The sequence below is a fragment of the Mytilus californianus genome, unplaced genomic scaffold (assembly GCF_021869535.1).
Source record: "Mytilus californianus isolate M0D057914Y unplaced genomic scaffold, xbMytCali1.0.p SCAF_8, whole genome shotgun sequence".
NCBI classification, from domain to species: domain Eukaryota; kingdom Metazoa; phylum Mollusca; class Bivalvia; order Mytilida; family Mytilidae; genus Mytilus; species Mytilus californianus.
Genome location: NW_026262734.1, coordinates 59087181 through 59113729, shown reverse-complemented (window position 1 = coordinate 59113729; position 26549 = coordinate 59087181). Strand labels below are relative to the sequence as shown.

General features: G+C 32.9%; 2 protein-coding genes across 2 annotated transcripts in view; both read right to left on the bottom strand.

Moving 5' to 3' along the window:
• Positions 1 to 26549, bottom strand: part of LOC127711251 (uncharacterized) — an 82585-nt gene that overhangs the window by 18243 nt on the left and 37793 nt on the right. The gene's annotated exons all lie outside the window — the stretch shown is intronic.
• LOC127712814 (collagen alpha-1(XII) chain-like) overlaps positions 8292 to 26549 on the bottom strand; it is an 88495-nt gene continuing 70237 nt past the window's right edge. The window contains exons 10-13 of the mRNA XM_052219423.1: positions 11394 to 11510; positions 10480 to 10617; positions 9385 to 9531; positions 8292 to 8590 (exon numbers count right to left, since the gene is read on the bottom strand). Coding sequence (XP_052075383.1) covers positions 8562 to 8590; positions 9385 to 9531; positions 10480 to 10617; positions 11394 to 11510 — 431 coding nt within the window. The 3' untranslated portion in view covers positions 8292 to 8561. The remainder of the gene's footprint in view (positions 8591 to 9384; positions 9532 to 10479; positions 10618 to 11393; positions 11511 to 26549) is intronic.

The following is a 26549-nucleotide window of genomic DNA, read 5'->3' as shown; positions in this document are numbered from 1 at the left end:
ACGATGACTGTGTGAATTTCATCGGGAAAGCTTGAACACCAAGTAAGATGTTAAAACTGATAGCAATTAATATACACTTGTGAAATCATTAATATCAGGATTAAAAAGTATCCTGACGAGTGTAATTAGCTACCTCAACTCAATGAATTTATACCTAACGTCTAAAATATACGTCATTGACAAACCATTGCATATATATACATAACCGGTATACATATACATTTTTGCTTTATTTGCAATTGTATAATAAGGTCTCCTGAAGTGTACGATTGCTGTACGTTATCCTGCTTCAGTCTCAGCGAACTGTTCGGAATGGCAATGCTAACTGTACTATTTACTTTGGGGTCATCTCCGCGTTCTGCATGTCGATTTATATATATATGAACGTTGTTTTCAATTTAGACTTGTATATATATATATATATATATATAATGACTGAATAATAGCCAACGATAAATCTTACGGGTCGATGGATCATATAAATATGATACAGTACACTACAAAATATAATATATAACCAGTCTAAAAGGGTACAACATCACCAAAAAATGACAATAAACGAACAAATGTAACTATAAATATTTCGGATAACAGATATCCTTCATCAGTATGAGCACGATGTAAAATGAATCAGATCAATCTATTCTGATTATTAAACTATAGCAATCTTGAATTCTATACAATAAAAAAAGTGAAACAGTTTCACCGGAACATCATATGTAGAGACGCTGATAAATTTTTTTAAATTTCCAAAAAAAGACTCAAAGACATGCCTAAAATGAAAATAGTAATTAGAGATATGAACTGGCACAACTCTAAAATTCCAAAATGACGTCAGCTAAGATGTTACAAAAACTACGTGTAAATACATTCCCCCCCAAAAAAACAGCACTGATCGATATAAGCTGGTTAAATATGTCAAACAGAGGCTGCGTATTTATCATCCCAAATAAATAGCAGTTTTATAATGAAAAGAACAAATTTACTATTATTTGTTAATTTCATTATAAAACTGCTATTTATTTGGGACGATAAATACGCAGCCTCTGTTTGACATATTTTACCAGCTTATATCGATCAGTGCTGGGTTTTTTTTGGGGGGAATGTATTTACACGTAGTTTTTGTAACATCTTGAATGATCTGATTCATTTTACATCGTGCTCATACTGATGAGGGATATCTGTTATCCGAAATATTTATAGTTACATTTGTTCGTTTATTGTCATTTTTTGGTGATGTTGTACCCTTTTAGACTGGTTATATTTATATATATATATATCTCTAAAGTGCAACGGGGACGCTAAAACGCGATGGTCACGCTAAAGTGCGATGGTCTATGCTAAAGTGCGATGGTTTGATACGCTTAAGTGCGATGGTCTGTGTATATATATAATTTTATGTATAAAAATAAAACCCAAAGAGAACCATTCGAAGTTTAAAAAAAAAACTAAACATAAAAGTGCTAGGGTTAAATTGTAGGAAAACACAAGCGAGATTTGCTTTCCATCCCGTTTCTTAAAGCTCGTACAAATAGATTTTATATTTTCCGACAATGCACATGATAGATAGTTTATATAACCCAGCGTACTTCCAAACCAGCTACCGGAGAGGAACTGATGCCACACATACATTCAACTGATAACCGATATGCATTCAACTGATCTCAACTGATACACGATTTACATTTAGACTGCTAAATGACAAATAAAAAAAAGATATTATATTTAACCTTTAGACTGAGAAAGAGACGTGTATAGTATAAGATAAAAATGAAAATAATTTTCAAATACGATAACTCAAATTAACTGGGATTGTGGATGGACTCGCAAAAATGAAAACCCCTCCACGCCTTCACAAATTTGAGCATTTTCCCTGCGGAAAAATTGACCTTAAGTTTGACTTCTTTTTAGGTCTCCTTTGATGATATAGCGCCTACCGTTTCTACGTATTTATACAGCCCTGTCTTTTAATTGTTTGGGTTTGAGTGTTCCCAATGAAGGTAGATCCAGAAAAGCCATTCGATTGTACGACATTTATAAAGTGCTATTTCATTCTATAACATATAGGACAGGGTGATATCTCTTTATGCACATCTGTATGAACTGCATACGAACGGCCAGTGTAGAGACTGTAAAGTGTCATTAAAATCCGTCTGTCCGTTAAGAAGATGTTTGCGTTTATACAGCAAATTTAGTAAAATAACAAATATATCATGTTTTATTAGTTTTAATTTGGCTTTGAACTGGCTTTCAGTAACTGTATGAGTTCTCTTAAATTAGTATTTTGTCTTTATGTATTTGTTTTGTGCACTTCGTGAAGATCTGATTAATCAAGCCCTTTTCAACAAGATTTGTACATTATATTGTGCTGTTGACATTACTGTCGCAAGTTAGGGAGAGCAGTGAGCGCCGACAATACACCAGTGTTTATACTCGCCACATTCTTCGCGTTCCTGTCACAATATCAATCAAGGTATGATTGCAAATCAGACAACTATCCACCAGAAACCAAATGATTTAAATGTAAGTAACCGTAGGTAACCGTATGATCTTCAAAACTGAGTAAAACCCATACCGTAAAGTAAGCTTTAAATTCACCGACATAACAAAATGTAAAACAATTTATATATTTGTCAATGGTTAGTTTTGATGGCTAGGTCCTTTTCTAAGATACAATATGCAAAAAGGTAAAATATACTTGGTGTATTGAATGATTATAAGATGTAAATGTCCGTCTGGTAGGTTCCATCTTAGATTGACCATTTTGACCTCAATTTTTGGGTTCATTGGTCAATGTAAATAAAGGCAACAGTAGTATACCGCTGTTCGAAATTCATAAATCGATTGAGGAAAAAAAAAATCCGGGTTACAAACTAAAACTGAGGGAAACACATCAAATATAAGAGGAGAACTACGACACAACAGAAATACAACATTAAAATGTAACACACACAGAAACGAACTATAATATAACAATGGCCATTTTCCTGACTTGGTACAGGACATTTTAAGAAAAAAATGGTGGGTTGAACCTGGTTTTGTAAAGTCTTTATTGGGTCAATCTGTTTCACAATAACTATTAACAACATTGTATCTGCAGTTAATGTATTCATTAATTGTAAGGCGTACAGGTCCATCTAGTAGAGTTCATCTGACCTTGTCCTCATTTTAATGGATCATTGATAATGTTAATTTCATCTTATGTATTAAAAACATATCATCAAAGATAGTAACATAACCTTTCTATTCAACATAGAATTTTATCTTGAGCAGCATATGTACTCAAAACGTAACATTTTCATTTAAGGTTTGTCAATCAAGTTAAGCATGAAACATTCATTTTTAGTGTGTACATGATATATGTTTTGTGTGTACATTGTACATCTTTTGTTTGTACATGGTACATCTTTTGTATGAACATGATACATCTTGTGTGTGTACATGGTACATCTTGTGTGTGTACATGGTACATTTTTTGTGTGTACATGGTACATCTTTTGTGTGTACATGGTACATCTTGTATGTACATGGTACATTTTTTGAAAATGATTCAACAATTTGTTTCTCGGAAAAAACTTGTATCAGCATATTTCTAAAACATTTTGTTTAACAAATTTTTGTTTTCCAATTTCAATAGCATAAAAAACTGCAGGTTTAATTGGGGTATACAAAATATGGCTATCCTTGAATTCTCTCCTCTCTCAATAAAACCATTGCTTACGCGGTGAGTCTGTTTGACTGTGTGGGATGTATAATAAATACACAGCCATGTCCGGTCGGAATGGGGTCGTTATATTTGATATCTTGTGTTGGGCGAGTGGCACGCTCTTTGCACATTACGAACCCCTTTCAACAACTCTGAAAGGTCCATAGGTGGCCTGTTACTGAGTTAAATATCTTTCCCTTTCCAAAATGATCTCATTTCCAGATATTGGCTTATCTTATAGAAGGGATACGACTCAATTGTGCATTATAGTTATAGAAACGCTACACGACCTTTTTCTATATTTGTTTTGCGTTCACTTCATTTGATTGAGGCTACTGTGTCATAGCTTTTGATTATAATTGTAATGTCAGTTTTATAGAAGCAGATCAAGAGTAGCTAACCTGTACGTAAAATATCGGAATTTTATATTTGCTTAGACTTTCCGTTCATGGGTGTGGGTTTTTTTTTTTTTTTTTTTGTACATTTGCAGCATTGGGTATATATTAGACATTATCAACTATGTACATACAAGGCAATGCTACGCTCATCATAACATTTTGTTATATCATTCTCTCATTTTTCTTTCTTGATCTTCTGCTATTTGTTTTATTGTTTTATTTAAATAACACCTCCATAAAAAATATTCTATTCGTTTAATTGTTTTTATAAACGTTATTTTTTAAACGGTGATTTTCATGCTCACTTACTTATTACATATTGATATATACCGTGCCATAATATTTTTTTTTTTCATTTATAAAAATATGTTTATTTCCTTGCACAAATCAAGAGCAAATCCATTAAATTTACTACGTTCATGCAACATGTTCAGACCATTGCTCATTTTCATTACACGTACAGCTATACACAAATAAGGGACTTAAAAGTTCATCTTCGCACGTACTGTAACACATCTTATTTTCGGTGACATTTTTTTCGTTAAGCCCTTATAGTGGAGCGGCGGAGAGGACAATTTCAGAAATTTAAATTACTATACATACCTCCTGGCATTAAAATAAATAGCTCATTTGAAAGCTTAGATCGTATTCTGTTTGAATATATGTGTCGTAAATAGGAAAGCTGATCACATCATGCCTTAAATCAAGGTCAAAGGTCATCACCTAAAAACATTTTATTTTAATCTAGGGAAAAAAACTGCATTTTTTTTCAAAATCTATATTTCATTCAGTAAATTATACAAATAGCATTATTTATTAATGCTATAGTTCCGATTTAGGTATGTTTCATATTTGCACATGACGTCAGAATAACGTATTATTTAACTTTTTCTGCTAGACTATGCAGATGTCATCTACGATAACTGCTCTATAGCGCTGATTCTGCAAATATTGAACATGTACAGAGACGTGCCTGCATTATATCTACTGGGGCAATCTGGGTCACAAAACATGTCACTTTATTAAAAGAGGTTGGCCTTGAGCTTCTTAAAACACGCCGTAAAGTTCATAGACTTAGATACCTGTACAAAGTTAAGAATCATCTTGTCCCAGATTATCTATGTAATTTTCATCCATTATTAGATCATTACACCGAAAACTATAATTTAAGACGACATGCCAACTTGATACCTATCAGGTCAAGAACAGTAGCATACAATAATTCTTCTTTTCTAGCTACGATTAGAGACTGGAATAGCTTGTCAGCTGAACTAGTTTCAGCAACATCTTTGGCGAGTTTCAAAAGGTTGTTAAAGAAGATTTTCTGGATAGCTCAATAACTTATTTGTACTATATTTTTCCTTGTAATAAAAACATATTAGTTATGAAACACATACATACACTTATATTATTATTTTTTCTTTCTTTCATTTGACCTGATTGTACTCAAAATCGTCTATCCATAATTATTATCCTATATTACTGAATCCAACATGTTTGTAAAGCCGTGTGCATGCGAGTAATAAAATTGAGAATGGAAATGGGGAATGTGTCAAAGAGACAACAACCCGACCATAGAGCAGACAACAGCTGAAGGCCACCAATGGGTCTTCAATGCAGCGAGAAACTCCCGCACCCGGAGGCGTCCTTCAGCTGGCCCCTAAACAAATATGTATACTAGTTCAGTGATAATAGACGTCATACTAAACTCCAAATTATACACAGGAAACTAAAATTAAAAATGATACAAGACTAACAAAGGCCAGAGGCTCCTGACTTGGGACAGGCGCAAAAATGCGGCGGTGTTAAACATGTTTTTTGAGATCTCAACCCTCCCCCTATACCTCTAGCCAATGTAGAAAAAACAAACGCACAACAGTACGCACAGTAAAACTCAGTATAAGAGAAGTCCGAGTCCGATGTCAGAATGGGAAACAAAAGAAAATAAACAAAATAACAATAATACATTAATAACAACAGACTACAGCCAGGGGAATTGATAATTTCAAAATTAAAATCGTCTCGTATGTCATACATTCTGGTCCTGAGATGACTGTGTATGTCAAATTCGAGGTATAAGTCTAAAAATGAGGCGGAGGAAGCCGTGACTGTTGTTTCTTTTGTTTCTAGTTCTGGGGGATATATAAATGGAACCCAATCAGAAAAGTTCGGATTGTTAATGGAAAAAACATCATCAATATATCTGAATGTGAAATTAAATAACCTGGCTTCTTTGATCTCCTTGTTTTTGACAAGTGTCTGAAGGAACTCCGATTCATATGAAAATAAGAAGAGGTCGGCAAGGAGAGGCGCAAAGTTCGTTTCCATAGGAATGACGACAATTTGTTGAAAAGTTCTACCTCCAAATTCAACGAATAGGTTGTCAATAAGAATATCCAGCATACTGATCACTTGTTCCTCTGTGTAGCATATTTTACCCTTTTGTTTACTATTAACAAAATATGCCGTATGGTATCCCAAAGTAATAAATTTATAGCGTATGCTACCATTTGCTAAATTGCAAAGCTTAATAAATAACTGCAACAGAATGACCTTGATCTTCGACCTCGATAAATAGCATTTTTGGACAAGATATACATACTGTTGAAAATAATATATATTAATATAGTATCCAAAATACATTGTCGATAAAATCCAACAACATTTGCAGGTTAGATTTCGTCACAGTTTTCCAGGATTCGACAGGTCACGTAGTTTTCTTGAAAACATTTCCCTTTGTTAGTCTCAATACACGATGAGTTTTCAGATGATACAAGAAGCATGAATTATTGAAGTGACAACTACGATTAATTTTCATTCGACGGTACTGTAGTGAATGCAAGCGGGTTTTTATGGCGAATTCAAAGAGGTAGACATGACCGTTTTCAAATACAAAACGAAACGTCGAAAAAACTATAGAAAGTTAAAATGCACGTACAACATGAATGAGGAACATCCCAATTTAGTTAGAAAATATTTCCAATAAATAATGTTCATCTGTGTTATCACCTATGTCGGCTGATACAGAATGGAAATTATTACAAATACCTACATTTTGACAAAACACAAATTCGTGCAAGAAAGATTGATTGATTGTTGGTTGCTTAACGTGCAGTGGCAAATATTTCATGCATGTTCAGAAAGAGAACACATTAACAATAGATACAATAGGTAGGTCCTGTAACAGAGGACGTCAGGGACGAAGGGCGGGGAATTTGGACTTCCACTGGAATATGACTCTTTTTACTAAAAATCTTAAGACTAAAACCGATCTTTATCTACACTGAAATGTTCATGACTTACGAGTATTTTTTTTTTTCTCGTAATATTGACAATGATTGTCACGTTCACGGTAAAATTCAACAAACACGACTAAACAATAATACCTAATAACATAAATAAATCGTAAAGCTTCAGAATTTATAAAGTAAACAGGAAATACGCGTGATAATAACTACAAATGACCATCACAAAATTGCCTAATTTGGGCTGAAAACTAGAAACCAGAACAATGTCGGTTCATGTGCGACAAATATCTGGAATTGAAATTCTCAAAAATGCTGATGTTTAACCAATTATATCGGTTATTACTTATTTTCTTCAAAAAGTAAATCGAGTAGATTGAAGTATTATACGACGGCTTCATGGTCGTACCTTTAAAATACACGTACACAGTTATTGCACGTTCAAACAATGCTAGGTGAAAAAACAGCGATTGTTTTGTGTGTTTTATTCCACAATTTCCAAATGCTCTGTGCTTTAAATATGGCACTCAATAAAAATGACTTTATAACGTATGAAGGTAGAGAGTAACCTTATTAACCAATTTAGTCCACAAATCATGTTTAGAAAAGGCTTAATTATGAGAAAGTCTACCAAAACAGTAGTGGGGTCTTCGGTGACAGTTGGGTAACGTCAGGTAAGGTCGTTTTAAACATCATTGTGACCACATTTGATATTTACGACAAATATTTTTTTGAGGTTCAATAATCGATACACATTTTAAGACATTAATATTCCATGAGGTATTTAGGTAATTTAAACTCGTTAACTAAGCGTCTTTTTCAACATTTGCCGCTCCACTATAATCATTCAACTGTTTGGCGATTTATATTGTCGACTTTCTAACGTTGATGATTTATTCAATAAAGAAAAGGTAAAAGTTTAATATATGTGCACCAGTTTTTATATGCGTTATTATTTTACAATCTAGAACATGTAGAATTGGCATTGTTTAAATTAATATAAACGAGTATCTCCCGGCAGTATTCAATACCGCGGGTAACCAGTATTCTCTTAACATGGTAAAAGTTTTTTGAAAATTTTCGACCGAAAATTTATTTTAAAAAGTATGTGATATGGCTCACATTCAGACAATATTGTGTTAATTCAAATTCTGTATTTACTATTAGATAAATGTTTGGTAAGCATCAGAGGAGAAAAAAATGTCTTCTTCTTCATCGTGGTGGTTGTCTAGCACTCGAATCTATAAAAACAAAAAAATATATAATAAAACTATCGAATATATTCACATTAACTAGAAAAAAAAAGGTTGCTACGCTACTTTTCGGAATTTTGGGTCCTCAATGTTCTTTAACTTCGTACTTTTTTTGGCCTTCTAAACTTTTAATTTTAAGTGTTACTGGTGAGTACATTGTAGAGGAAATGCATGCGCGTACACAATTATAAGTCTTGAATTTTTTTTACGCACATAAAAACTAGTATCTTTATTTGTAGACTTTATGTATCAGACTTGATTCCTTTCAAATGTGGCACAAATGATGAAAGTCGTCAGAATCTAATGCATTCTGGGTAACATTTTAAAAGGCTATAAAACGTTGTGGTTGGCTGACATTGTTCTTAACAATGGAAATTCAAACAATGATGTGACGCTTTTTTCGTTATGGAGTACGAACAATGCAATTTCCCATAGTCCTTTAGTTTCTGAAACTACGAATAGTTAAAATAACATGTATGCACATAATTGTATTGTTCATTTATTTTAACTATTAGGAATGAATATTTATTATGTGCAAAACTGCGATAATAATTTGAATAATTTGACATTTTCTGAAGTCATAACATTTAACAAATGACATCTAATGTACGTATAACTAAACGAAAATGCACAAAACTAATAAAAAGTCGGCAATCATATTTTCTTATTTGATACTCTGACTTTTCGAGGAATACTGGAGGAAGTATGCGTCGGCATCCTTTATAATAACAGAACAATAAATTTCCCTAAAATGATTAAAACTATAATTATCATAATCTTACCTACTGTTATGCAAAATCCACAATACAGTGGACAAGTGGTTTCTGTAAAGGGCCTGTGTAATGGGTCTGAGCAAAATTCATGTATTGCTTCGTCATACTCATTACAGTTTGTTACTTGGTCTACGCAATGTGGTGGTGTTGTATTGACTGAAATATAAATCAAATCATTATTATAATACATTTGGATATTTTGCTAAAATGGTTACCCTTATCTTTATTTTTTATTATATTACTTGGTCCTTTAACAACATGTATTTTTTTCTATCTTAAGATTTTATTTTTTTGAGAAATAACAGTTGATTTGACATAAGACAGACGAAAAGATAACAAAAAAACACAAGTGCAGTCAAGACAGACAATAATAAAAAGGAACCCGAATAAAATCATATTCGTTGTTACTAAAAGCAAGATCAAAGTATATAATACTTTGTTCAATCATGCCGTCTTATACTCTAATATCAACATCTTTATTAAGAAACTATATTTTTAAATGCTCACAAAAATTTGCGCAGAATCTCGACACAGAAAAAGAAACAGAAACATGCGAGTCTTGTTTCAAACTTTAAATTGATAAATGTAATACAATAATATTAAAACAGCAGTGTACCTTCTAATAAAATCGCTAAGGAGTTTGTTTTGTTGACAGTCAACCAAATTTGTTGCTCGTGTTTTGTCGGGTTTTTTTTCTTTGTTTTGTTGTAATACGCCCAACAAATATAAAAATGGAGTACGAACAATGCAATTACCCATAGTCCTTTAGTTTTTGAAACTACGAATCATTAAAAAAACATGTTTGCACATAATTGGATTGTTCATTTATTTTAACCATTAGGAATGAATATTTATTATGTGCAAAAATACGATAATAATTTGAATAATTTGACATTTTCTGAAGTCATAACATTTAACAAATGGCATCTAATGTATAACTAAACGAAAATACACAAAACTAATAAAAAGTCGGCAATCATATTTTCTTATTTGATACTCTGACTTTTCGAGGAATACTGGAGGAAGTACGCGTCGGCATCGTTTATAATAACAGAACAATTAGTTTCCCTAAAATGAGTAGAACTATAATTATTATATTCTTACTTGGTGGTTTGCAAAGTCCACAAAACAGTTCGCAGTTATCCTCCCTAAAAAGCCTGTATAATGGGTTTGTGCAAAGATCTGCGTCATACTCATCACAGTTTGATATTTTGTCTACACATGGTGGCGATGTTGTATTGACTGAAATGTAAATCAAGTCCTTATTATAATACATTTGGATATTTTGCAAAAATAGTTATCCTTATCTTTATTTTTTATTATATTACTTGATCCTTTAACACCATGTATTTTTTTATCTTAAGATTTTATTTTTTGAGAAATAAAAGTAGATTTGACTTAAGACAGACAAAAAGAAACGTACGATAAAAATCAGCACAGGATAATCTATTAATTCTAGAAAACCGATAATAGATAACAAAAAACACAAGCGCAGTCAAGGTAGACAATAATAAAGAGGAACCCGAATAAAATCATGTTTGCTTTTACTGAAAACAACTATATACTACTTTGTTCAATCATGCCGTCTAATACTCTAATATCAACATCTTTATCAAGAAACGATCTGTTTAAATGCTCACAAACAATTTGTACAGATATTCGACACAGAAAAAGTAAATGAAACATGCGAGTCTTGTTTCGAACTTTAAATTAGGGAATTGATATTTATTCTTCTTAAATACAAGTCTCTATAATTGAGCAATACGCTTAATTGTAACCTTGATCAATAATTCTTTTGAGCAAAAAAGGTGACAAGGATAAATTCATAGTGATAAATGTAATAAAATAATATTAAAACAGCAGTGTGCCTTCCAATAAAATCGCTAAGGAGTTTGTTTTGTAGACCGTCAACTAAATTCGTTGCTCGTGTTTTGTCGGTTTTCTTTCCTTGTTTTGTTACAATACGCCAAACCACTGTCGTGATATTTCTATTGCTTATTTATATACTGATAACTTACCATTACAAAAACCACAAAATGCCCTGCATCTAACACTTGCCCAAGGATGGTAACTACTACTATCTGGGCAAATCTCTTCTTTCATATACGGGCGACAGTTGATTAAATCTCTACAGTCTAAAATACGGGATTAGGGTTTTAAGTAATTGCATAAAAAAATCTAGAAGCTCTATTTCAATAAGACAGCAACCCAACAATTAAAATAATGAAAAGAAACACTTCGAGCAAGGGCACCATACATTATTCAACGAGAGACTGGTACCTATACAATATGTCAATATCAGGATGATCCCGAGCTCGATTCTGTCAAAGTTGCGATTTTAAAAATTAAATAGAAATTTGTAAAAGTTGTGATTACATTAAATCAAAGATCTGCCGTTATCACCAAATTTTCGATAAAAAATACAAAACAAAAACATTAGAATATGAAATAAGACAACCTTAAGTAAGGTTTAGGCACATAGAACTGTTGGAGGGTTTAACTTTGTTTTGTGTTTTTATAGATCTGAACCCTGCCCCTAATTATATTTTCTTACTATGCATGTTTACATGAAATATGGTCTTTTGATTTTTGATCGTTTGCTTTTCTTTGGGTGGTAGATATTTCATACATATTCAAGAGGAGTAAAAATTAACAATTAATCCAATTGGTAGGTACTGCAATGTTAGTGGACGGAGATGAAACCTGGAAATTTGGAATAAAAAAGAGTATGTTGGAAATTTTGCAGGCAGCATTTTTGCATGGAAACATGTCATATGCAGACAACAAGCTATTGCAAAGGTTATTTCACATTCAGATGACACGGAAAGCTCCCCATTTTAGGTATGGGATTAAATGATCCAATTCCGACTAGACGTTTGAACGTATTTACACATTCCGCAGGACAACTGGATGTTTCTCTGAGAGGATTTGACTACAGGACGAGAACAGTCCAGATATTTATATGTATTTGGCCGAAGTGGTCTTCTGAAAGTTATGGTGTTGTTTGGTCTTTTGTTACTTCCTCTAGTGGCAAAAGAAAAGATCGGTTATCGGGTTTATATTATATGTTTTAGCGCCGAAAGTGCATAATCATGTATCTAAAATAACTAACAGCTTAAAAGGGTTTCAGCAAATGATTTTTTTAACTATACCAGTATAGACGAAATGTATATTTCTCTTCAAAGCATTTACAATTCGTGCACTTTCCCTGCATGTTTGCTTATATGGATTTTGCACTTAAGAAATGCGAAGTCTTTTTGGATTAGTATTTAAATATTTGATTGACTATGTTTCTCTCCTTATAGACAATAAATCATTGTTGATAATGAAAGAGTATCATATAGAAACGTGAATTTAGTATATTATACTCAAAGTGGAAGAAAAACAAAATCACACAGTAAGCAAAATACAAAATTTAGACAAAGTTCACAATATGCATGGTGCAATTGGTCTTTCATAAAGATAAAGAGAAGTGATTTGCATATGATTGCCAATGAGACATCTACCAGAACAAACTGTAATTCTAATGTAATTCGTTTGTAAGGGTAATTTTCATTTGACGCGGAGCTAGGTAAACGGATATTTTCGACAGTAAAATCAAGTTTTACGAAGACCAAGCTTACAATACAATACAGTTAACTCCTAAATATCAGTTAGAAAGGTTTTAACTCATCAGGTTTGCGCGATAAAATAACAACGGAAGGTAGCCTTTTAAGATACTCGCAGTTACTAAAAGCTAGTTCAATGACATTTCGAACAAATGAACAAAACGGCACTTTCTGAAAATTAAATATATTAAGAGAGGTATTAATTTCATCAATTTATAGAGTATTTAAGGACTCTACTATTCAAAACTGTATACCTCTATATTTTCATAACACATAACCACTATTACTTCAATACATACAAAAAAAACCAGCAAAGTTTTTTAAATTTTTTATTATACGTCAGTTACATCAGACGTCAATGCAGTAAATACTACTCATTTGAATTGAGACTATGAATCGTCAAATTTTAGATATGTTCCCTATTGCCATGTTATTACGGGGGACATCAATAATGTTCAAGACCAAATGGCTAAACACTTTTTGAAAAAAGGACCAAAATATCGTTCTCCATCTAAAATAGATTGGAAACAGTGTCGTCAGATCACAAAAGACGCTCTTTCATCGAATTGTAAAAATTTGTGTAAACAGGGAAATCTGATGAAGAATTTCTTGATTCTTATTTAAATAAATGTATGAATGTTGTGAATATTTGAATATCACATTTTGAAAATAATTCAGAAATAAGTAAAAGAGTACATAATACGCTTATTTTTAGAATTAAAAACAAACTTTAAGTGCTTTCAAAGCGGTTTATGTTTGTACTGGCCAATAGTGTTGTGGTGGTATGCCGTAAATACTGTACAGATGTTCTTAAGAATGAAATTTTAGATTCTTCTACATTCAAGTCCATGCGCTCCACAGAGAGTCATATAAAGTAAACACATATATCATAACCACATCACAGCTAAAGGCCTCCTCTGAACATTTGAAGATCCTTACTATCTATTGGGTACCTAAACAACACAAAAAAACGGTAAAATATCGTTTCATCTTGGCCTCTAGTAAGTGTTCAACAACTAATCTTTCAGTGTTTTTAACTAGTTCCTTAACTATTATAAATGAATTCATCATTAACTAGTGTAAAATAATTTATGAAAATAGTGGGATTAACTATCTTTGTGGTGTAATCAATTTTAGATAAATTACGTGCTTTTGGTAGTCCTTTTGATTCTGTTGACAGTTTTGACTTCACAACTCTTTACACTACACTTCCATGTCCACTCTGTGTTTTTTGTAGATGTATTCCGATTTGTATCCATCTGATGAGTTAAGCCTTTTTCAACTGATTTTTTTAGTTCTTATGGTGTACTGTTACATCACTGTCTCACGTAAGGGGAAGGTAGGCGCCTTCAAAAGAGTTTAACCCCACCTCATTCTGTATATGCCTGTCCAAAGTCAGGAGCCTGAATTCGGTGGATGTCGTTTGAAACTGTGTAACATATTTGTTTTTCGTTCATTATTTTGTAAATAAATTCGGCAGTTAGTTTTCTCTTTTGAATTGTTTTACATGTGTCGTTTAGGGGTCTTTTATTATAGCTGACTATGTGTTAATAGTTGTTAATTTTTGTGTCATTTGGTCTCTTGTGGAGAGTTGTCTCATTAGCAATAATACAACATCTTCTTTTTATATTTACCAGACTAAAATATCGTGTGTCTGTAAATATGAAAACAAAGAGACGTGGGGTTTACGTCAATGAGACATCATCCAATGACACCAATGACCAAAAGACACTAGAGAGAAACATACAGAATACACATACAGATACGCCCGAACGTGGCTGCCTATTTATACATTCGTGCAGTGAGTACAGCGTTCTATCTAAATGGGTTTAACAGCAAGACGAGAAAGGTCCAGGTGTACATATTACTAAATGAATTCTTCCAGAACTCCTCTATTCACTACGTTTTCCAATGTGGTTATCGTTGCCCAAATCGATAGATTTCTGTGAAGTGAATTTTGTTGATTATGCATTATAGTTTTATTAATGTTTTTGTGTTTTTGTTTTAGCATTAGCAATTCCTTCTTCTTGTCAGTCCTTTGATTTTTATTACTCTTTGGAACCTTAGTTCTTCGTGTATTATTTTGTTATATTTGTTTGACACCGTAGCTTTCTAGAAAATATTACATAGTATTTTAAACAAAATAGTTCATACGCATACATGTAGCTGTATCTTTGTCAATAGGTAATACATTTGGATAGTTTTGGTTTCAAATGAAAGCTTTGGGACTTGGAATCACTGTAGAACCCTTGTTGACAGTTTCTTTTGAATAATAAAAAAAGTATAGAAAATTATTTCAGGAGGGCACATTTGCCCTGTTGTTTATATCAGAAGTACCTGTTTTTGTACTATCAAACTTCCGGGAACCATTACGCACTAATTTGCAGTTAAGGGTATGATGAATTTTTCAGCAAAAGACAGGATAAGGTATAGTTTTGACATGAAATGACTGCCACTTTATTTGACCTTAAGACAAAACCGCAACTAAGGCTTGAAATTGCTGCAGTTAACATAGAAAGCAACGGGGCTATGAATTAGTGGTTTTATACCTATTGCTGTAAAGCATGTGAAATTCATATTTTAGAAATCATACCCATAACAATGAAAATTGGTCACGTTAACTGTTAGTAATCATGTTACGTTAATTTTTTATGTAACAATTATGTTGGTGTTAAATAAGTATTATATCGCTGTTTAATAGTCATAAATCGATTAATCGAAAACAAATCCGGGTTACAAACTAAAATCGAGGGAAACACATCAACTACTAGTATAAGAGGAAATCAACGGAACAACAGAAACATTGAACTGCAACACAAACACCAACATACATAGAAAAGACTATTTGATAACAACTGCTTTACAGGTTACAGCAAATTGCTACGACAAGGTATTTCAGCCTTGTGTGTTCATTTAGCATGCAAACAGGTAAGACCTTACCTGAAGTTTGAATATTTGCATTATCTGAGACTGAAACCAATGAAACATGAACACAAATGTATATTTTGACCGGTTTATTGTATAAATATAGTTTTTGGCCAAATTATCTAGTGCGTGTTCATGTTTAAATGGGTTTATTGGTGTATCATTTATTTCAAAGGAAATTGGTGTATATTTATATATGAATTCCAAAATTTCACTTGAAATGCAATTTATAATCAGTTTAGAAAGTTGTCTAGCTGGGAAATACATCAATTGCTCTTGTTGGTCCTTGTTTTTACATAAAAGTATGGTTTTTACCAAATCACTCTCCCTTTTCAACATGAAGAAAACAGGGAGAATAAAATTATTAATTATATTCTATGTTCGGACCACTGTATTTTTATCTTCAAGGAACAATTTCTGATAAAAATAAGACATATAGTTAAGAACGTTATTTTTTAGTAGAATTTACAAATAAGAACTGATAAAAATTGAAGAGTCTCATATCTGTCACTAGTAGTATTTTCAACAAGTTTGGTGCTGTTATAGGTATAGAACCACTAATTCGGGCCCGGTCGGAAAGAACATACAAGAAAGTTGTACTTATTGTAAACAAAATAGTTCGTACGCATAGCTATATCTTTGTCAATATTATGGGTGAAATATTTGGGTAGTTTTGGTATCAAATGAAACCTTGGGGACTTGGGATCACTGTATAACCCTTGTTAAAAGTTTCTTTTCAATAATAAAACGAAGTATATAAAATTATATTAGGAGGGCACATTTGCCCTGTTACGTTGTTCAGATCAGAAGTACCTGTTTTTGTACTATGAAACTTCCGGGAACCAGTACGCTCTAATATGCAATTAAAGGTATGTTGTATTTTCAGCACAAGTCAGGTTAATATATAGTTTTGACTGCTACTTTATTTGACCTTAAGACAACGTAGCCATTTATTCTTAAAATTGCTGAAGTTAACATGGAAAGCAATTGGGCTATGAATTAGTGGTCTTATACCTGAAGGTTGCAGTCATGTCAGGTTTGATAATTTTTGTCGGATGTTCGTACTCCTGGTGTTTTCCCTACGATACAGGGTAAAATATTTAAGCATGTTGTAGATTTCTTTTCTTACGATTTGAAACAGAAATAATGCCAATGCTAAATATAAACATTAAATATATCGAAAAGGAGTTCCATAACCTATCAATATTTTTACCTTATTTTGTTCCTTAAATAATGTTCTTCTGATTTTTAGTTTCAATTAATTTTTAATTCCAGATTTTTTTTTTTATTTCACCTGACTACATCCTTAAAAGAATGTCCAATTTTTTTTAATGACATTTACTTACCTGTATAGCCAGGTGTTGATGTGTCAGGTGTCAATCCTACAAAATAACAGGTAGAAATAGGACATTAAAACAATCGAGTAATTATGTAACAGTAATATTGTTTTCAAAATAGTGACAAACTTGGATGAAGCTTATATTATAATATAAAACGCAATGAGACATAAAACTGGTAACCAACGGTTTTTTTCAAAGTGAAATAAATGACTAATTTCTATTATCTTTGAAAACAAGTTTTTGTTAAGAGAGGTGGAAAAATAGTGTTACATTGTACTGACGACAACCGATAATATCCTATTTGTCGTCGCCACAATTCCGTCCTTATCTACTAACAAAAAATAAGACGATAAGGTGAGATTGCAAATGAGACAAGTCTCCACAAGAGTCTTGTTTCATTACCGAATGTGACTTATCTTGTCAAGGACGACACGTCCCAATAGTGCAGGTTCAGCATAACCTAAACTATGCTGTATTATTGGTACGTTGTGTCCACAACAAGTAGTTCCTTTGTAGGAGTATACGGACTCAATCTACCATTCAAAACTGTATACCTCTATATTTTCATAACACATAACCACTATTACTTCAATACATACAAAACAAACCAGCAAAGTTTTTTAAATTTTTTATTATACGTCAGTTACATCAGACGTCAATGCAGTAAATACTACTCATTTGAATTGAGACTATGAATCGTCAAATTTTAGATATGTTCCCTATTGCCATGTTATTACGGGGGACATCAATAATGTTCAAGACCAAATGGCTAAACACTTTTTGAAAAAAGGACCAAAATATCGTTCTCCATCTAAAATAGATTGGAAACAGTGTCGTCAGATCACAAAAGACGCTCTTTCATCGAATTGTAAAAATTTGTGTAAACAGGGAAATCTGATGAAGAATTTCTTGATTCTTATTTAAATAAATGTATGAATGTTGTGAATATTTGAATATCACATTTTGAAAATAATTCAGAAATAAGTAAAAGAGTACATAATACGCTTATTTTTAGAATTAAAAAACAAACTTTAAGAGCTTTCAAAGCGGTTTATGTTTGTACTGGCCAATAGTGTTGTGGTGGTATGCCGTAAATACTGTACAGATGTTCTTAAGAATGAAATTTTAGATTCTTCTACATTCAAGTCCATGCGCTCCACAGAGAGTCATATAAAGTAAACACATATATCATAACCACATCACAGCTAAAGGCCTCCTCTGAACATTTGAAGATCCCTACTATCTATTGGGTACCTAAACAACACAAAAAAAACGGTAAAATATCGTTTCATCTTGGCCTCTAGTAAGTGTTCAACAACTAATCTTTCAGTGTTTTTAACTAGTTCCTTAACTATTATAAATGAATTCATCATTAACTAGTGTAAAATAATTTATGAAAATAGTGGGATTAACTATCTTTGTGGTGCAATCAATTTTAGATAAATTACGTGCTTTTGGTAGTCCTTTTGATTCTGTTGACAGTTTTGACTTCACAACTCTTTACACTACACTTCCATGTCCACTCTGTGTTTTTTGTAGATGTATTCCGATTTGTATCCATCTGATGAGTGAAGCCTTTTTCAACTGATTTTTTTAGTTCTTATGGTGTACTGTTACATCACTGTCTCACGTAAGGGGAAGGTAGGCGCCTTCAAAAGAGTTTAACCCCACCTCATTCTGTATTTGCTTGTCCCAAGTCAGGAGCCTGAATTCGGTGGATGTCGTTTGAAACTGTGTAACATATTTGTTTTTCGTTCATTATTTTGTAAATAAATTCGGCAGTTAGTTTTCTCTTTTGAATTGTTTTACATGTGTCGTTTAGGGGTCTTTTATTATAGCTGACTATGTGTTAATAGTTGTTAATTTTTGTGTCATTTGGTCTCTTGTGGAGAGTTGTCTCATTAGCAATAATACAACATCTTCTTTTTATATTTACCAGACTAAAATATCGTGTGTCTGTAAATATGAAAACAAAGAGACGTGGGGTTTACGTCAATGAGACATCATCCAATGACACCAATGACCAAAAGACACTAGAGAGAAACATACAGAATACACATACAGATACGCCCGAACGTGGCTGCCTATTTATACATTCGTGCAGTGAGTACAGCGTTCTATCTAAATGGGTTTAACAGCAAGACGAGAAAGGTCCAGGTGTACATATTACTAAATGAATTCTTCCAGAACTCCTCTATTCACTACGTTTTCCAATGTGGTTATCGTTGCCCAAATCGATAGATTTCTGTGAAGTGAATTTTGTTGATTATGCATTATAGTTTTTTTAATGTTTTTGTGTTTTTGTTTTAGCATTAGCAATTCCTTCTTCTTGTCAGTCCTTTGATTTTTATTACTCTTTGGAACCTTAGTTCTTCGTGTATTATTTTGTTATATTTGTTTGACACCGTAGCTTTCTAGAAAATATTACATAGTATTTTAAACAAAATAGTTCATACGCATACATGTAGCTGTATCTTTGTCAATAGGTAATACATTTGGATAGTTTTGGTTTCAAATGAAAGCTTTGGGACTTGGAATCACTGTAGAACCCTTGTTGACAGTTTCTTTTGAATAATAAAAAAAGTATAGAAAATTATTTCAGGAGGGCACATTTGCCCTGTTGTTTATATCAGAAGTACCTGTTTTTGTACTATCAAACTTCCGGGAACCATTACGCACTAATTTGCAGTTAAGGGTATGATGAATTTTTCAGCAAAAGACAGGATAAGGTATAGTTTTGACATGAAATGACTGCCACTTTATTTGACCTTAAGACAAAACCGCAACTAAGGCTTGAAATTGCTGCAGTTAACATAGAAAGCAACGGGGCTATGAATTAGTGGTTTTATACCTATTGCTGTAAAGCATGCGAAATTCATATTTTAGAAATCATACCCATAACAATGAAAATTGGTCACGTTAACTGTTAGTAATCATGTTACGTTAATTTTTTATGTAACAATTATGTTGGTGTTAAATAAGTATTATATCGCTGTTTAATAGTCATAAATCGATTAATCGAAAACAAATCCGGGTTACAAACTAAAATCGAGGGAAACACATCAACTACTAGTATAAGAGGAAATCAACGAACAACAGAAACATTGAACTGCAACACAAACACCAACATACATAGAAAAGACTATTTGATAACAACTGCTTTACAGGTTACAGCAAATTGCTACGACAAGGTATTTCAGCCTTGTGTGTTCATTTAGCATGCAAACAGGTAAGACCTTACCTGAAGTTTGAATATTTGCATTATCTGAGACTGAAACCAATGAAACATGAACACAAATGTATATTTTGACCGGTTTATTGTATAAATATAGTTTTTGGCCAAATTATCTAGTGCGTGTTCATGTTTAAATGGGTTTATTGGTGTATCATTTATTTCAAAGGAAATTGGTGTATATTTATATATGAATTCCAAAATTTCACTTGAAATGCAATTTATAATCAGTTTAGAAAGTTGTCTAGCTGGGAAATACATCAATTGCTCTTGTTGGTCCTTGTTTTTACATAAAAGTATGGTTTTTACCAAATCACTCTCCCTTTTCAACATGAAGAAAACAGGGAGAATAAAATTATTAATTATATTCTATGTTCGGACCACTGTATTTTTATCTTCAAGGAACAATTTCTGATAAAAATAAGACATATAGTTAAGAACGTTATTTTTTAGTAGAATTTACAAATAAGAACTGATAAAAATTGAAGAGTCTCATATCTGTCACTAGTAGTATTTTCAACAAGTTTGGTGCTGTTATAGGTATAGAACCACTAATTCGGGCCCGGTCGGAAAGAACATACAAGAAAGTTGTACTTATTGTAAACAAAATAGTTCGTACGCATAGCTATATCTTTGTCAATATTATGGGTGAAATATTTGGGTAGTTTTGGTATCAAATGAAACCTTGGGGACTTGGGATCACTGTATAACCCTTGTTAAAAGTTTCTTTTCAATAATAAAACGAAGTATATAAAATCATATTAGGAGGGCACATTTGCCCTGTTACGTTGTTCAGATCAGAAGTACCTGTTTTTGTACTATGAAACTTCCGGGAACCAGTACGCTCTAATATGCAATTAAAGGTATGTTGTATTTTCAGCACAAGTCAGGTTAATATATAGTTTTGACTGCTACTTTATTTGACCTTAAGACAACGTAGCCATTTATTCTTAAAATTGCTGAAGTTAACATGGAAAGCAATTGGGCTATGAATTAGTGGTCTTATACCTGAAGGTTGCAGTCATGTCAGGTTTGATAATTTTTGTCGGATGTTCGTACTCCTGGTGTTTTCCCTACGATACAGGGTAAAATATTTAAGCATGTTGTAGATTTCTTTTCTTACGATTTGAAACAGAAATAATGCCAATGCTAAATATAAACATTAAATATATCGAAAAGGAGTTCCATAACCTATCAATATTTTTACCTTATTTTGTTCCTTAAATAATGTTCTTCTGATTTTTAGTTTCAATTAATTTTTAATTCCAGATTTTTTTTTTTATTTCACCTGACTACATCCTTAAAAGAATGTCCAATTTTTTTAAATGACATTTACTTACCTGTATAGCCAGGTGTTGATGTGTCAGGTGTCAATCCTACAAAATAACAGGTAGAAATAGGACATTAAAACAATCGAGTAATTATGTAACAGTAATATTGTTTTCAAAATAGTGACAAACTTGGATGAAGCTTATATTATAATATAAAACGCAATGAGACATAAAACTGATAACCAACGGTTTTTTTCAAAGTGAAATAAATGACTAATTTCTATTATCTTTGAAAACAAGTTTTTGTTAAGAGAGGTGGAAAAATAGTGTTACATTGTACTGACGACAACCGATAATATCCTATTTGTCGTCGCCACAATTCCGTCCTTATCTACTAACAAAAAATAAGACGATAAGGTGAGATTGCAAATGAGACAAGTCTCCACAAGAGTCTTGTTTCATTACCGAATGTGACTTATCTTGTCAAGGACGACACGTCCCAATAGTGCAGGTTCAGCATAACCTAAACTATGCTGTATTATTGGTACGTTGTGTCCATGACAACAAGTAGTTCCTTTGTAGGAGTATACGGACTCAATCGGCTTGGTGTGGTGTTCGTTCTGCTTAAACTTTTGTTTTGTTGAGACAGTTTTACGGGCTATTATCTTACCTATTAACAAAGCTTTGAATTTTTCAAATTACTATGGATTTTCTATCCAAGGAATAAATTTTCTTAGTTGTATTTGGCAAAACCTTTTTCGAATATCGGGTCCTCAATGCTCTTCAACTTCGTACTTTATTTGGCCTTTTGATTTCTTTTTTTATTGAAGCGCTACTGATTAGTCTTTAGTAGACGAAACGCGCGTCTGGCGTACAACATTTCAATCCTGGTATCTATGATGAGTTTATTTCCTTGTTTTTCCTTATAGGCATGGCTCTGTACGTCTTCGACTTACGTTGTATTTTCACCGTTGTAACATTTTACGATTTTGCTACTAGAAATATATATTGACGTATGCAATCGATATTGATGCATCTATGATTTTTCAAATACACGATTTGCTTTTTCATAAGACACGGAGATGTTTTAAAAATATAAATAACACTTACGATCGTCGCATAGAAGTGCATTGCATGGAATTCTATTCTTTGGAGCTGTATTACAGCACTGTGCACAGAGAACCGACGTCCTCCGTGACCAACTTATATCGTCTCTTTTCCCTACGGCATTTCCTAACAAATCGCAAACCTTAAATCAAATTAGTAGCTTTATCACATGTATGTCACAACCATTAGCATGTTTTCTGTTTTCATCATTTCACTATATGTCTTGACTCGGGATCACATCGTTGATCTTTTTGTATCGTGTTTGTCTCGAGTGTTGTAGGTCATTGTTTCCCTGTATGGGTCAAACCAAAGACTTACAAATTTGAATGCTATACCTTTACACACAGCATGTTGCATAAGAGTACAAGCAAATAATGGCTGGATTGGAATCACGATATTGTGTCTGAGTAGGTTGACATATGTCTTCCACTGGACTGTTACTTCCGGCTCGAACAGCAGGGTAATATTCATTTCACATTAACATGTTCAGGTCTTTGAACGCATGTTATTTTTGTAACTGGACATTAAACATCGTCGTCGTCGTCGTCCTCCTCCTCCTCCTCCTCCTCCTCCTCCTCCTCCTCCTCCTCCTCCTCCTCATCATCATCATCATCATCATCATCGTCATCATCATCATCATCATCATCATCGTCATCATCATCATCATCATCATCATCATCATCATCATCATCGTCATCATCATCGTCATCGTCATCGTCATCATCGTCATCATCGTCATCGTCATCATCGTCATCATCGTCATCGTCATCATCGTCATCGTCGTCATCGTCATCATCGTCATCGTCATCATCGTCATCATCGTCATCGTCATCATCGTCATCATCGTCATCGTCATCATCGTCGTCATCATCGTCATCATCGTCGTCATCATCATCGTCATCATCGTCGTCATCATCATCATCATCATCGTCGTCATCATCATCATCGTCATCGTCGTCATCGTCATCATCATCGTCATCGTCCATCATCATCATCATCATCATCATCATCATCATCATCATCATCATCATCATCATCATCATCATCATCATCATCATCATCATCATCATCATCATCCATCATCGTCGTCGTCGTCGTCGTCGTCGTCCTCATCATCATCATCATCATCATCATCATCATCATCATCATCATCATCATCATCATCATCATCATCATCAATCATCATCATCATCATCATCATCATCATCATCATCATCATCATCATCATCATCATCATCATCATCATCCATCATCATCATCATCATCATCAATAATTCGAAACTAATTATATAAATGTCTTTTGAATTTTAGTCTAACTGATTAATCTATTTTATATTTGAATTTATACCCTTTTTAGTGTTAGCATTATGGACTTCCATAACACATTGAAATTACTTTTAACAACCCATAGTACATCCATTTTCGACATATTTTGGTTTCGATAAGGATCCCATATATAAGTTGTGAAAAAAAATGAATCCACATTTTCAGTTAAAGGATTCTACAAAATTAATATAGAAGTAAATACAATAATTTAAAAAAAAATAGAATGTTGTCAGAACCTCGATATACACTTACATGAAGCTATCGTATTGTGAATTTTAGCATAAGTTCAAAATGTCTTTACCATTGACCATGCACATATCTTTGTGTAAATTCGCGTGCATCTTTTCAGAAATAGACTCAGCTATGCGGTCGAATTTCATTTTGCCTTTTGTTTACAATTTCCTGCAATTTGTGTCGCAGAATTTTTATAATCGTCCTGCCACCTCCCTCAAAATATCAAATAGTTGTCCCCTAACCGAAAGCTAATTTGAAAATCTAGGTAAATTCAATGTTTTACTTACCGCCTTTGCCCTGCAGCCTGCAGTGTAAACCACAGCAGAATTTTGCAATGTGGTTTGGTCAAAGAAGCATTCCTGAAATAAAAACCAGAAATTCTTTAAAGCATTTATAAAAATGGACAATTGAATTTTCCAGAATTTGTTTGATGAAAAGTATCTAAGTTTTAATTACCAATAGACATGCTAAATATCTTTCGTACAATACAAGTCATAGCAAGAAATATCAGTTCAGAATATTCAAAACTTCTGAATTCACCATTTGAAAATACGTCACATGTCGTCTGCAAAGTATGTGACCATGATACCCTACCGGTGATATCACACTGAGGATCTGAAAATCTGTTGTGTTATTGTAATAATGTGCGTGTATGTGGATTTATATTCGTTCTTCTCTTGTGTAACTAGATGGGTTTTTTGTTTGCTTGATTTTTTTTATCGCTGACATTCATTCCAAAAAAACAAAACCCAAAACACCTTACAAAAGTCCAAAAGGACACTTCTTGAAGTTTTGACATAATAAAAATCCAAATAAGAAGATGTGGTATAATTGCCAATGAGACAACTATCCACTAACGTCCAAATGAAGTGGATGTAAGCAATTATAGGCAACCGTACGGCCTTCTACAATGAGAAAAACCCATATCGTATGGTCGGCTATAAAAGGCCCCGACATGAAAAATACGAAACAAATCAATTGAGAAAACTAACGGTCTAATTTATAACAAAACAATTTTCGAAAAACAAACATGACTACAGGCATGAACCAACGACAACCACTGAACTACAGCTCCTGACTTGGGACAGACACATAAAGAATGTGGCTGGTTTAAACATGTTTGTGAGCGCTCAACCCTCCCTTTAACCTGGGACAGTGGTGTAACAGTACAAAATAAGAACAAACCATAAAAATCAGTTGAAAAAGGCTGGACTCATCAGAGGCATACAAATAGAAATACATCTTACAAAAACAAAGAGTGGACGTACAAATACATCCCAAAAAACAAAAAGACACTAAGTACAGATATGAGAGTACTCGCATTTACTGACAGCTACTTCAAAGCCAATAACTAATGAAAAACAATCATGTATCTAAGATTAAAATATCAATCAGTACACATCCAACATCCAATGGATTTAATGTAAAGACGTCATTAACAGTCAGAGAAAAACATGACCTTATGCAATGCCAAACTATAGGTATCGACAGATTGTAGTACAATGAAAGTACATATATGTAATATTTAGTATGGTTTAAATTCACTGATAGAAAAATCAATATTTATACAAAGATTTAATTACAGTGTTGAATAGGCAACCTTTTAAAATAAGTTTATTTTAAGGATTAAGTTTACCCGGAAAGTATCTTAATTTCCGGGCTCGGTTTACAACATCACCGTAAAATTTAGGATGTGCTACAACTTTTGAAATAAGGTTTTTACAGGTACAGCCAAACTTGCAGACCAAATCTTTATATCTATGAAAGAATTTAGTAAAGGTGTTAAGTAATTTGTGGCAACGAAATCCCTAACTCGATAATTTACTAGTAATACAAAGAGTATGCTCATTAAAGACATTTATAATAAGGAGGCTCTTTTTTTTTTCTTTTATGTTACGTCTTTTTTTGTCTGCTTTGGTTAAAATGACAGTTACTTCAAATATGTTGATGCATAGATACCAGCTAGTGAAAGACAACGCGCTTTTCTGTTGTCATCAAACTAAGATTTAAAATGCATCATTTCTTTCAAGTCGAAATAAGCTTCCAATTCGTACCGAACAGTTTATTTTAGATATTTGAAATGAACTATACATGCAAATGTCTACCTCAAATCCATCCCGACATTCCACTT